The following is a 14,287-nucleotide window of genomic DNA, read 5'->3' as shown; positions in this document are numbered from 1 at the left end:
TGAAAATGTGTTTGTGTGACAGTCACAATGAAATAATTGAATAGAAACCTACTTAACATAGATTGGTTGAAGTTGCGTTTAAATAGCAGCTGTTAACTGCTGGGATAATTGGACAACAGTTTGATTCCAAGATAATGAAGGAGCTGCAGTGTGTATCCAAGAATTCCCAGTTTTGTTTATGTGTGCTTCCCACATTGTCTTTTTAAATAAACCTCAGCCTTGCGGGCCTTTAACAATCAGAAACATAATAGAGTAAGGGCAAAGCTGTGCCCGCCCCTTTAACTGGGAGCTGAACAGTGTCAGAACCCCGGATGTCCCTTTAAGAATAAGTGATGTGTTCAGCTGAAGATTCCTATTGGCTGCTTTCTGGGTGGTCTCCTTATTCTGATTATTCTCAGTGATCCTCAGGTATGTGAACCTGCTCTCCTGTCTCTCACACACTGAACATCTCTGTTCTGTTTCAGATTCTGACTTAACCTCTCTCCGCTCTCACACTCACTCATTCCACAGACCTCCTACCTCTCTATCTTTCACTCAGACACTCACTCCTTTAAACTTTCTATTTCACAGAGCGCCTAAACTCACTTAATTTCTCTCTCTGAAGAAGCACAGAACACACTGAACCTCTCCTCCAACATCTCATTTATGGAGACTGAATCTTTTCTCTCTCTACCTCTCACTTTCTCTCTCTCTCTGATCGGCCCCGACTAACTTTACATCTCCAATTTTCTAATAACCCTCATTGAGGAAAATTTAATTTTGGATAATGTCCCCTCATTTCTCCCAGTGATATCCTCAGTCCATCTTCCTGTTCAGTTAATATGTTAAAAATCTAAATAACCTCATATTTTAATGTTTAAAATGGGAATGGAGGTGAATGTAATGCTGGGACTGGCAGCAATATGTGTGGGTGTTCTTGATACTGTCAGAGTGAGTTCACCCTCACAGACAGGAAGACTGTTCATGGTGATAACATGAAACTGACGCCTGCGTTTCATTCTCAGGAAACACAACTTCCTGTTTCTCTGCTGCCAGTTCCAAACCACACATCTCACTTCTGAGCAGAAAATAAATCCAGGGACCACAATCTGGTGAGAACATCTGTCAAGGCGGCCTGTATCTGTCCACAGAGTCAGGGCAGAGTCACACAGATCACATTGTGGTGACATTTACAAATGAGCCGGTTATTTCTATTCAGAGTCTCCATTCCCGGACAGCACCGGCTGTGTCTGTGGATCAGTCACTGAGTTCTTTCTGCTCTTTGTCGCTGGGAACTGATCACCTGCTCCCTTATATTTTATATTATTCTTTCTGTGTTACTTGTTTCCTCTATTTCTCAGCATTTATCTCTCGCCACCTCATCTTTCTGCCGTTTAAAATCTCAGTTTTGTCTCTCCTTTCCTCTGTATCTCTCTCCTTCTCTCTCGGTGTCTGTATGTTCCTATTTAATAGAGGTGTAGAATTTCATGAAGGGGTTGTAATAGATTAAAGAAAGAAAGAAGGAGAAAAACAGTAAATGTTGGAAAAACTCAGCAGTTCTGGCAGCATCGGTATTGAGAGAAAAAGAGTTAACATTTTGTGTCCCTGTGACTCAGAGCAGGAGAAACAGGAATTGTCCCTCTGAGATCAGGGAAGGTGAAGGGGAGATTTAATAGAGGTGTTTAAAATGAGGAAGGATTTGTGATAGTGTCGATGGGGAGAAACTGTTTCCCAAGAGCAGGAGGGTTTGTAACCAGAGGACACAGAGATTTAAGATATTTGACAACAGAACCCAAGGGGGTGGTGAGGAGAATTGATTTTACACCGTGATGTGATGTAATGTGGAATTGACACTGACAGGCTGCTGGAAGCAGATTTACAGTAACTTTCAAAGGGAGTTGCACTTGTAGAGTGTAAATTGGCAGTGTTATGGTGAATCAGATGAATTCGACAGTTCACTCAGAATCTCTACAGTACAAAAGGAGGCCATTCAGCCCATTGAGTTTACACTATACCTAGGCACAATCCCCCATCCTATCCCTGTAACCCCACCTAACCCACACATTTTTGGACACTGAGGGGAAGTTGATCATGGCCAATCTACCTAAGCTGCAAATCTTTGAATGCTGGTAGGAAACCCATGCAGACACTGGGAGAAAGTGCAAACTCCACACAGACAGTGACCCAAGGCCAGAATTGAAACAGGGTCCATGGTGCCAAGAGGTAGCAATGATGCCCTTTGCGACAGTCTCAAATTTCCTCTCATGATGTTTTAACATTTGATCTTTTCAATCACAATGTGTCTCAAAGAGAAGACTGAAACATTGGTTTTAGCTGTCATATATTTTTCCTGTGTGACTGTGCAAATCGAGAACCACTAGAATGATTTCAGTTCCTCTACAGATCTCCCTCAGATACCAGAAATCTCTGGAGTTTCCCATGTCATCATTGCTTTCACCTTGGGTAGAACAGCTCTGAATCAGGTGGAGTCAGTCACACGTGCCTCTGTCATGGTGTTTCCATGTTATCACACTCCTCCCAGTGACATTGACTATAACACAGAAACATCATATTATCATTGCTACCTTGCATCTTGTCCTCCTACTATTGTCTAATGATAACAGCGACGGAGTGACACACATCGGAATTGGAATAACAGGCAGGTTATTGTCTAATAATAACAGTGACAGAGTTATTATCTGGGACCCTGGATCTGGGAAGCAACAGTGCTACCTACTGTGCTACCATGCCACCCGAGATTGGCCCAGATAGGGTGATATTTCACAGGGTCGGTGCAGATTCGATGGGCCGAATGTCCTCCTTCAGCACTGTAGGGATTCTATGATTCTACATTGAATCCAATGATATCATAGAATTTACAGTGCGGAAGGAGGCCATTTGGCCCATCGAGTCTGCACCGGCTCTTGGAAAGAGCACCCTACCCAAGGTCAACACCTCCACCCTATCCCCATAACCCAGTAACCCAAGCCAACACTCAGGGCAATTTTGGACACTAAGGGCAATTTATCATGGCCAATCCACCTAACCTGCACATCTTTGGACTGTGGGAGGAAACCGGAGCACCCGGAGGAAACCCACGCACACACTGGGAGGATGTGCAGACTCCGCACAGACAGTGACCCAAGCCGGAATCGAACCTGGGACCCTGGAGCAGTGAAGCAATTGTGCTATCCACAATGCCACCGTGCTGCCATATGTTCATATATGTTCACTCACACACTGCAGTCTGACTTATTATGGGGAGAGACACTGTGTTTGTTCCTCTCAAAGTGAGTGAATCCTTTGCTGTTTCTCCTCTGGGCCCCATCTCCATTATTATTGTCTAATTGTCCCACTGAGACTCTCACTGTTATTATTGGACAATCAGCGAGTCAGCCTGAGCCTGTGGCCGCTCTCACCATCTGGAACCGTCACAATGCCTGGGTGATTGACGGCAGCACCGGACCAATAGGAAGAGGAGGGGCGGGACTGGAGGACGACTGGGAGCGCCTGATCCTCCAACTAATCGGAGTGAATGAGGGGCGGGGCTGTGATTGAAGCATGCGCAGTGTGGGTAATGGCGAAGGAAAAGGCCTATGCCATCAGATGTGAAATTGGTAAGGGGCGTTTGACAATATGGAGGGAGCGAGAGGTCGCGGGAGTGGGCGGAAACGTTGTGTAAAGCTGTTGTAAGCCGCAAACCGCGGAAAAGTTACGGAAAACAGTTTGGATCGAGCGAGGCTGCAGCTCCTCATTTTAGGCTCGGGTTAACGGCCGCCATCTTTATTGGATGTGCATCAGGGCGCATGCGCGGTTGTTATCTTTGTCGGGGCGATGTTTCAATGAGTGGGAGGAGCTTGTTCCCCATTGTTCAGAATGGAGACAACTTGTCCATCAAACTGGATTAGTCTTTGAGTCCCAATGTCTTATTGATGAGGCAAAGTGGTGGCGGAGATGGAAAGAAAAGGAAGCCAATCCTGCTCTCCAGATTTCACAGTCTGCGTGGGTTTCCTCCGGGTATTCGGGTATTTATAGAGTTAAATCTGAGATGAGGAGGGATTTCTTCACTCGTGGATGTGGTGAAGCTTTGGAATTCGCTACCCCAGAGGAATGTGGAGCCTCAGTGGTCAGGTATGTTCAAGACAAATGTTGATAGGTTTCTAGATATTGAGGGATATGGGGATCGTGTGGGAAAATGGTGCTGAGGTAGATCGGCCAAGGATCTCATTGAATGGTTGAGCAGACTCGGTGGGCCGAATGGCCTACTCTTGATCCTATTATAATCTCTGTGTCCTGGTCAGGAAGCAGTGAGCTGAGCTTGGATCTGTCAATCAACATGAATCAGCACCTTCTGGAGAATTGAGAGGGTGAATATTAGATACAGCAGAGTGAGAATGGAGGGAGATTGTGTAGGATGGAGATTTACAGCTTTTGGAGAACGAGAGGGGAAATAATGTTCCATAGGAACTAGAACTGTCCTGAGTTTCTATCCTGTACTAACAATAATTACTTTTGTAAATTGTTTTTAAAGGATATTTGGAAGAGGCGAATTATAGACAGAAATCTCAACGTTTCAATATGCCAAACTCACTCGATTCCTTCTGATCTGAATATCATCGTGAGAAGGAGAAATGTTTGTCCGATCTGTCGCTTCAAAAGATTTTAAACATTAATGTGACTGGAAAAGCACCGAGACCCACACAACACACACCCCAGTGAGAGTGTCCCAGTGAACTGACTGTGGAAAGAGCTTTAACCAGTCACACAGCCTGGCACACCATTCACAGTGAGGTGAGACAGTGCACATGTTCTGTTTGTAGACGAGGCTTCCACTGATTGTCCAGCCTGGAGAGACACAAGGAGACCCAAAACATGGAGAAACCGTGGAAATGTGGGGACTGTGGGAAGGGATACAGAGCCCCATCTCAGCTGGAGATTCATCGCCGCATTCACACCGGAGAGAGGCCGTTCAGCTGCTCTCAGTGTGGGAAGGGATTCAGTCATTTATATGCCCTGCAGGCACACCAGCGAATTCATACTGGGGAGAGGCCATTCATCTGCTCTCAGTGTGGGAAGGGATTCACTCAGTTATCTCACCTGCAGGCACACCAGCGAGTTCACACTGGGGAGAAGCCATTCACCACCTCTGAATGTGGGAAGGGATTCATTGATTCATCCAGCCTGCAGAAACACCAGCGGGTTCACACTGGGGAGAGGCCATTCACCTGCTCTCCGTGTGGGAAGGGATTCATTAATTCATCTACCCTGCTGAGACATCAGCGAATTCACACTGGGGAGAGGCCATTCACCTGCTCTCAGTGTGGAAAGGGATTCACACAGTTATCCAGTCTGCAGACACACCAGCGGGTTCACACTAGGGAGAGACCATTCACCTGCTCTCAGTGTGGGAAGGGATTCATTAATTCATCCACCCTGCAGACACACCAGCGAGTTCACACTGGAGAGAGGCCATTCACCTGCCCTGTGTGCGGGAAGGGATTCATTAATTCATCCAACCTGCAGGCACACCAGCGAGTTCAGACTGGAGAGAGGCCATTCACCTGCTCTCAGTGTGGGAAGGGATTCACTCGGTTATCTAACCTGCAGGCACACCAGCGAGTTCACACTGGAGAGAGGCCATTCATCTGCTCGCAGTGTGGGAAGGGATTCTCTCAGTTATCTCACCTGCAGGCACACCAGCGAGTTCACACTGGAGAGAGACCATTCACCTGTTCTCAGTGTGGGAAGGGATTCATTGATTCATCCAGCCTGCTGAGACATCAGCGAATCCACACTGGGGAGAAACCATTCACCTGCTCCCTCTGTGAGAAGAGATTCACATGTTTATACAACCTGCAGACACACCAGCGAATTCACACTGGGGAGAAGCCATTCACCTGCTCTTAGTGTGGGAAGGGATTACATAGAAACATAGAAAATGGGAGCAGGAAGAGGCCATTTGGCCCTTTGCGCCTGCCCCACCATTCATTCAGATCATGGCTTATCATCAATTCAGTAGCTTAATTCTGCTTCCCCTCCATATCCTTTGATCCCCTTCGCCCTAATTGCTATATCTAACTGCTTCTTGAAAACATACAATGTATTGGCCTCAACTATTTCCTGTGGTAACAAATTCCACAGGCTCTCCCCTCTCTGGTTGAAGAAATTACTCCTCATCTCTGTCCTAAATTGTTTACCCCGTATCCTCAGACTGCGCCCTCTGGTTCTGTTCACTCCCACCCTCGGGAAAATCTTTCCTGCATCTACCCTGTCAAGTCCTGTTAGAATATTATAGGTTTCTATGAGATCCCCCATTCTAATGAACTCCAGCGAATACAATCCTAACTGATTCACTCTCTCATACGTCAGTAGCACCATCCCAGGAATCAGTGTGGTCACCCTTCGCTGCACTCCCTCTAGAGCAAGAACATCCTTCCACCAGATAAGGAGACCAAAACGGCACTCAATATTACAGGTATTGGCCTCGCCAAGGCCCTGTATAATTATAGCAAGATAACCATGCTCCTGTACTCGAATCCGCTCGCAGTGAAGGCTAGCAAACCATTTGCCTTCTTTACCGCCTGCTGAATTGCATGCTTACCTTCACTGACTGGTGTACAAGGACACCCAGGTCTTGTAGCACATTCCCCTCTCCTAATTTATGGCCATTCAGCTAATAGTCTGCCTTCTTGTTTTTGCTACCAAAGTGGACAACCTCGCATTTCTCCAAATTATACTGTATCTGCCATTCATTTGCCCACTCACTCAACTTGTCCAAATCACACTGAAGGATCTCTGCATCCTCCTCACAGCAAACCCTCCCACGCATCTTGGTGTAATTTGCAAATTTGGAGATATTGCATTTTGTTCCCTCATCTAAATCATTAATATATAGGGTGGCACAGTGCTGCCTCACGGCACCGAGGACCAGGGTTCAATCCTGCCACCAGGTCACTGTCCGTGTAGAGACAGGTTCTCCCCGTGTCTGCATGTGTCTCACCCCCATAACCCAAAGATGTGCAGGGTAGGTGAATTGGGCATGCTAAATTGCCCCTTAATTTGAAAAAAAGAATTGGGTACTTTCAATTTTTAAAAAAAATTATTAATACATCTTGTGAATATCTGGGGTCCTAGCACCGACCCCTGAGGTACCCCGTCCTGCCTGCCAATTTGAAAAAGACCCATTAATTCCGACACTTTCTTTCCTGTCTGCCAACCAGTTTTCTATCCATCTCACTACACTACCCCTAATCCCATGTTCTTTAATTTTACACACTAATCTCTTATGTGGGACTTTGTCAAACGCCTTCTGAAAGTCCAAATATACCACATCCACTGGCTCCCCCTCGTCAACTCTACCAGTTACACCGTTGAAGAACTCCAGCAGATTTGTCAAGCATGATTTCCCCTTCATAAATCCATGCTGACTCTGTCCGATCCTGCCACTGGTTTCTAAGTGCTTTGCTATAAAATCTTTGATAATGGATTCTCGAATTTCCCCACTGCCGAGGTCAGGCTTACTGATCGAGAATTCCTCAATTTTTCTCCGCATTTCCCTTTTTAAACAGTGGAATTACATAAGCCACCCTCCAATTTGCAGGAACTGTTTCAGAGTCTATAGAATCTTGGAAGATGACCACCAATGCCTCCACTATTTCTAGAGCCACTTCCTTAACTACTTTGGGATGCAGATTATCAAGCCCTGGGGATTTACCAGCCTTCAATCCCATCAATTTCCCCAACATCATTTCTCTACTTATATTAATCTCCTTCAGCTCCTCCCTCTCACTAAATCCTGTGTTCCCCAACATTTCTGGCATAAGATTTGTGAAGACAGAACCAAATTATGTATTTGCCCAGCTGTAAGGAACCTACATTTGTCTTCACCAATCTTTTTCTCTTCATATACTTATAGAAACTTTTACAATCAGCCTAATTTCCTGTTTTATGCTATTCCTAACATCACCACTGCAGTTTGGGGGCCTCTTTACTAATTTATTTTCCCCTTGGTGTTTCTGAGCTCTATCCATACAGATTCCACATTGTCGGAGCTAATACCCTTTCTCACTATTGCATTAATTTCCTCTTTAAGCTACACTGTCACTCCACTGCCTTTTCCTTTTTGTCTGTCCTTCCTAAATACTAAATATATTAAATTCCCTTCCCTGGTCATCCTGCAGCCATGTCTCCATAATCCCGATTATATCACACCCGTTCACGTCTATTTGCACGATTCACTCGGTTATGTCGTCTGTAGTCACACCAGGGAGTTCATACTGGGGAGAGGCCGTTCACCTGCTCTCAATGTGCAAATCTCGGATTTTGTAATTCATCGCACTTCCTGAGACACCAACAAGTTCACAACTGATTACAGGGATTGGATTCTGCTGTTATTGTTTCTGGTCTCAATTACATCCAGGACTGCATTTTGTTCATTCTGTTGGCGGTGATAAGATGTTTCATTCTCTTTTCTGTTTGGGAACCGCAAAAAATCATGCCACTTTGTCATGAAGATGGTCTAAGGTGGTTACACGGTTGTTTTGTTTAATTTATCTTGGTGCTTCTCACAGGAGAAAACTATCAGCTTATGAGGGGCAAGTTGTCTGAGGTGCACTGGGAAACTACATTAAATGGTATAGTGGGAGACAGGCAATCACTAATATTTAAGGAATTATTACAGATTTACATGGGGATTGGTTAGCTCAATTGGCTGGTTCGTGCTGAGTGACACCAACAGCACAGGTTAAATTCCCATACCGGCTGAGATTAGCCATGGTCTGTGTCAGTCTTTATTCTCCACATGATCCTCCACCCACCCCACTACATCTCCCCCATCAGCATCTCCCTTCTATTCTTTCTCCCTCATGTATGTATCGAGCTTTACGTACAATGGATTCATGCTGTTCACCTCAACCACTCGCTGTGGGAGTGAGTTCCACATTCTCACCACTCGCGGGTAAAGAGGTTTCTATTGAAATTCCTATTAGATTATTGAATCCCTTCACAATCTGAAAGATTTCCATCAGGTCACCCATCAGTCTTCTCTTTTCCAGAAAAATCAGCCCCAGCCTTTCCTGAGTGTTAAATGCTCTCAGTTCTGTATATTATGAATCTTTGTTGCTCCTTATCCAGTGCCTCTATTTCCTTTTTCTAAATGGAGATCATCAATGTTGACAGTGCTCCCAGTGTAGTCTAACCCTGGCTCTAAACAAGTTGAACATTTCCTCCTTGTTTTTCAATTCTATCCCTCTGGAATGGAACCCTATATATGGGCCTCACACTTTAGGAAAGATGTGAACTTCTTAGAGACAGTGTAGAGGACATTTACGAGAATGACACCAGAGATGAGGGACTCCAGTTAGTTGGAGTGACTGGAGCAGCTGAATTTCTCTCCTGAGATCACAGCATCTGGAGGGTGGGGAATGGGGCCATTCAGCCCTTTGAGACCATGTTGGCTCCCTGTGGAGGAAGCCAGTCTGTCCATTGCCCCGTTCTTTCCCCAAATCCCTGTTGGTTTATTTCTCTCAGTACCTGTCCAATTTCCGATTGAAATCCTTCCGTCATCTCTGCATCTCCTATGCTCATAGGCAGTCGGTTCCAGGTTGTTACCACTCCCTTTACATCTCCACAAGGCTCCCAGAGCACAGAGGAGCCTATTTGGCCCATTTTTCCCATGCCAGCTCTTTGTACAGCGACCCATTTAATCCCAGAGTTCGACTATTTTGTTTTCTTTTTCAGAATGCATCAATTTCCCTTTTGGAAGGTAGTCCAATGAGGCTCGACCACCATTTATAGACAGTGTATTCCAAATCACAACAACTCGCTGTGTTTTACAACAAATAATTGTGCATATGATGTGTCTGGAGTTTCAGAGTATTCAAAATAGTGTCGACGTGATTATTACACAAAATTAAGACTCAATTTTTATCAATAAATTGGTGAGGACACCAAGTGTAATATTTCCTAGTTTGTGGACAATTAGAACAAATGTACCTTTCTATAAAACCTCTCACATCCCCTGGACCTCCTAAAGTGTTTTAAAGCCAATGGAATACTTTTGAAATGTATTCACTGTTGTAATGTAGGAAGCTGTAAGTACCATGTGTAATCACATTTAGTTTTTAAATTGTTATTTTCATAGTGTATTCACTGTCATTAGTAACAAGGTCAAGGAAACCCTTTTACATCTCTAACATGTGGTTTCCTGTAGGCATGTAACTTTTTCTATATTAACTATGTATTGATTTCATAGCAATAAACAATAATTAAATTAACGATTATTCTGTACTGAATATTGATGATTATTGATGAATTGGTGTATTAGGTAATTATATTGCAAAGACTAGATCTTTGTTTTTTAAAATAACACCAAACAATGTTTCCAGAAACAGCAGAACTACCAGAATTTGTTTGAAAAAAATTACTTTGTAATTTTGAGAATTTACAAGACATCATATTCTGCCAAGACTATGTGGGCTCAGCAGTGGCGTAATGGTATTGTTACTGGGCTTGTAATCCAGAGACCCAGGTTAATGCTCTGGGGCTCTGGGATCGAATCTGGCTATGACAGATATTGAAATTTAATAAAAGTCTCAAATTAAATGTCTAATGATGACATTGTTGATTGTTGTAAAAACCCATTTGATTCACTCATGCCCTTTAAGAAATCTGCTCTCCTTACGTGGTCTGGCCTGCACGTGACTCCAGATCCACAGCAATGTTGTGGTTGATTTGTAAGTGCCCTCTGAAATTGCCTCACAAGACACGCAGTTCAAGGGCAATTGGAATGAGCAGTAAATGCTGGCCCAGCCAGTGACCCCCACCTCCCATGAATGAATAATTTTTAAGACGGTTCGTTTTGAAGAAGAGTAAGAAACTGTCTCTTTCATTGGATTTGATTTATTGTCACATGTACCTAGTTACAGCGAAAAGTATTGTTCTGCGTACAGTCCAGATAGATCATTCGATACATGAAAAAACCTCGGACACACAATAAATACACAATGTAAATACATAGACACCGGGTGAAGCATAGGGAGTGTAGTACTACTCAGTAGAGAACCAGTGTATCTTGTATCAATCAAATGTATTAATTGAAAATTACTGTATTAATTAGCTACCAGTCTGTCACAGATGATGAAATAAGCAGTGATCCGTAACTGAGTTACGATTAATTAAACAATAGTTAATCAGTAGTTGTAGTAAAAGTCTTATTTGTTTTATTTTAAAAGTTTTATTTGTTGTAAAAATGTAAAAGCTTCATTGCTGTGTATATAAAGAATGTGCAATGGGGATAAATGTAACAGCAATAGAGAGACCTACCAACTCTGATTAGCCTCAACATTTGAAATTGTATGAATAAGGAATTGTACAGAATCGGGTAAAGGGATAGTATGAAACAGTTTGATTGTATTCCTGTCTGAGGTAATGAGAGAAGGTGGTGTCAGTAATTGGAGATCCAATTAAATTAAACTGGTGCCCAATTGACCAATGGTCATGTTACCACAGGCCCAACTCAGACATGAGGTAATGGTCACTTTGGGGATAAAAGTCGAGGTTCCGAAGGTTTTCCTTGCTGGCCAAGTACTGAAGACTCTCAAGGCCGAGTTCCAAGGAAATTACTGTCAAAGAAGGAGCCAGGGAGGGTTACGCTTCCACAGACTGATCACCTGCGTGAAGTTGTAAACGTCAATGTCTTCAAGTTGTTCAGTAAAGCTTTTCTTTTAAAAAACTTGTTTTTAAATTTACTGTCCAGAATTCTGCCTTTGCTTTAATTGGTTAAAGTCTTGTCTGAACCAAAGCAAATCTATAAACTGGGGATGTCTGAAATCAATTAAGGATCAGAAAGCATCAATCTTCAATTTAAAACTTGCACTTCTGTAGCACCTTTCACAACCACAGCATGTCCCAAAGTGCTTCTGAAGTGTGGTCACTGTTGTAGGAAATGCAGCAGCCAATTTTTACAAAGCAAGATGCCACACAGCAATGTGACAATGAGCAGATGATCTGATTTTGGTGATGTTGATTTTTTAAAAAAACATTTTATTAAGGTTTTTGTAATTTTATAATAAGTGACAACAACAGTAAACAATGCAAATCCATGCATAAATCATCTCCATCCCTAACAAGTCCCCCCTACCCTCAACAGAAAATAGCGTAACTACTCCCCTCCCCTTTTTTTGCCTCTGCTGACAGTTAATTTTCTCTGAAGAAGTCGACAAACGGCTGCCACCTCCGGACGAATCCTAGCATTGACCCTCTTAGGGCAAACTTGATTATTTCAAGACTGAGAAACCCAGCCATGTCGCTAACCCAGATCTCTGACTTTGGGGGCTTAGAGTCCCTCCACGCTAGGGAGGACCAAGACATCAGTCTCTCTCGCCCCCTGGACTCCCGACACTCCAAAATCCGCCACCTCTGGACTCGGCACCACCCGTGTTTTTAGTACTGTGGACATGACATCTGCAAAACCCTGCCAGAATCTCCCAAGCTTAGGGCATGCCCAGAACATATTGATATGATTTGCTGGCCCCCCTGCAGACCTGTCCTCTACCCCCAAACATCTGCTCATCCGGGCCACCGTCATGTGTGCCCAGTGAACGGGGCAGCACAGTGGCTAGCATTGCTGCCTCACGGCGCCGAGGTCCCAGATTCGATCCCGGCTCTGGGTCGCTGTCTGTGTGGAGTTTGCCCATTCTCCCCGCGTTTGCGTGGGTTTCGCCCCCACAACCCAAAGATGTGCAGGGTAGGTGGATTGGCCACGCTAAATTGCCCCTTAATAGGAAAAAATAAATTGGGTACTCTAAAATTAATAAATAAAATGTGCCCCCAATGAATGACCTTAAATTGTATCAGGCTGAGCCTGGCACATGGTGAGGACGTATTGACTCTGCTCAAGGCATTCGCCCACAGATCTGCCTCTATCTCTCCCCATAGCTCCTCTATCTGAGTTACCTCTGACTCTATGAGTTCTTTGCAGATATCCGATACCTTTCCCTCTCTCACCCCCGTTCTCGAAACTACCTTGTCCTGTATCCCTCGTGGTGGTAGGAGCGGAAAGGTTGAAACCTGCCTTCACAAAAAATTCCGTACCTGCAGATACCTGAATCCATTTCCTGCTGGCAATTCAAATTTCTCCTCTAAATCCTTCAGACAGGGGAAGCTCCCATCCTCTCGATCCCTGCTCTCTGCCACCTCTGGAACTCCCCATCCAGCCTTCCCGGTACAAACCGATGGTTGTTACAAATCGGGGCCCAGACCGATGCACCCTCCACTCTCATGTGCTTCCTCCAGTGCCCCTAGAATATCAGGGCCGTCACCACCACCCAGCTTGTGGAGTACCGGGCAGCCGAGAACGGCAGAGGTGCCGTTAACAGACTTGAGTCCTTACAAAATGCTACCTCACTCTCACACCGATCCCCCCCCACTACCCACTTCCTAACCATGGCTATATTTGCCACCCAGTAATAGTTGCAAACGTTCGGCAGCGCCAACACACCCTTCCCTCGACTACGCTCCAGCAACACTTTCTTCACTCGCGGGGTTTTATCCGCCCACACAAAACCCGAAATCGCCTTGTTTACCGATTTAAAAAAGGCCTTTGGGATAAAGAAGGGAAGGCACTGGAAAACAAACAGAAATCTCGGGAGAACGGTCATTTTCACGGTGTGCACCCTCCCCGCCAGTGACAGCGGGAGCATGTCCCACCTTCTAAAGTCCTCCTTCATGTCCTCTACTAGCCGGGTCAGATTTAACTTATGTAATGTCTCCCATTCCCGTGCCATCTGGATTCCCAAATAACGTAAGCTCCCCCCCACCCCCCAACTATTCTAAACGGCAGCTCTCCCAGTCTCCTCTCCGGCCCCCTCGTCTGGATCGCGAACATCTAATTTTTCCCCATATTCAATTTATACCCTGAAAACTGGCCGAATTCCCCGAGGATCCACATAATCTCCCCCATCCCCCTAACGGGTCGGAAATACACAGGAGCGGGTCGTCAGCGTAAAGCGGGACCCTGTGTTCCTCTCCCCCACTGAACCAACACTTTCCAATTCCTAGATGCTCTTTAAAGCCATCGTCAATGGCTCTATGGCCACAGCAAACAACAGCGGGGAGAGGGAACACCATTGCCTCCTCTCTCGGTGCAGCTTAAAATAACCCAACATCAGCTGATTCGTTCGTACGCTTGCTACTGGTGCCTGGTACAGCAGCCAAACCCAATCAATGAAGCCCTGCCCAAACCAGAACCTTCCCAACACCTCCCACAAATATTTCCACTCCACCCGATCAAAGGCCTTCTCCATGTCCA

At 44.9% G+C, this 14,287-nt stretch overlaps 1 protein-coding gene across 1 annotated transcript; it reads left to right on the top strand.

Moving 5' to 3' along the window:
* The first annotated feature begins 3,545 nt into the window (after positions 1-3,545).
* LOC140418330 (uncharacterized) lies at positions 3,546-10,253 on the top strand. The gene is made up of 2 exons (XM_072501788.1): positions 3,546-3,596; positions 4,511-10,253. Exon 2 carries the CDS (start codon positions 4,852-4,854, stop codon positions 5,884-5,886), a length of 1,035 nt encoding a protein of 344 aa, XP_072357889.1. The 5' UTR covers positions 3,546-3,596; positions 4,511-4,851; the 3' UTR covers positions 5,887-10,253.
* Positions 10,254-14,287: the final 4,034 nt, after the last annotated feature.

The sequence above is a fragment of the Scyliorhinus torazame genome, chromosome 5 (genome assembly GCF_047496885.1).
Source record: "Scyliorhinus torazame isolate Kashiwa2021f chromosome 5, sScyTor2.1, whole genome shotgun sequence".
Classification (NCBI taxonomy): Eukaryota; Metazoa; Chordata; class Chondrichthyes; order Carcharhiniformes; family Scyliorhinidae; genus Scyliorhinus; species Scyliorhinus torazame.
The sequence above is the reverse complement of the archived record's forward strand: the minus strand, read 5'-3'. Positions and strand labels throughout refer to the sequence as shown.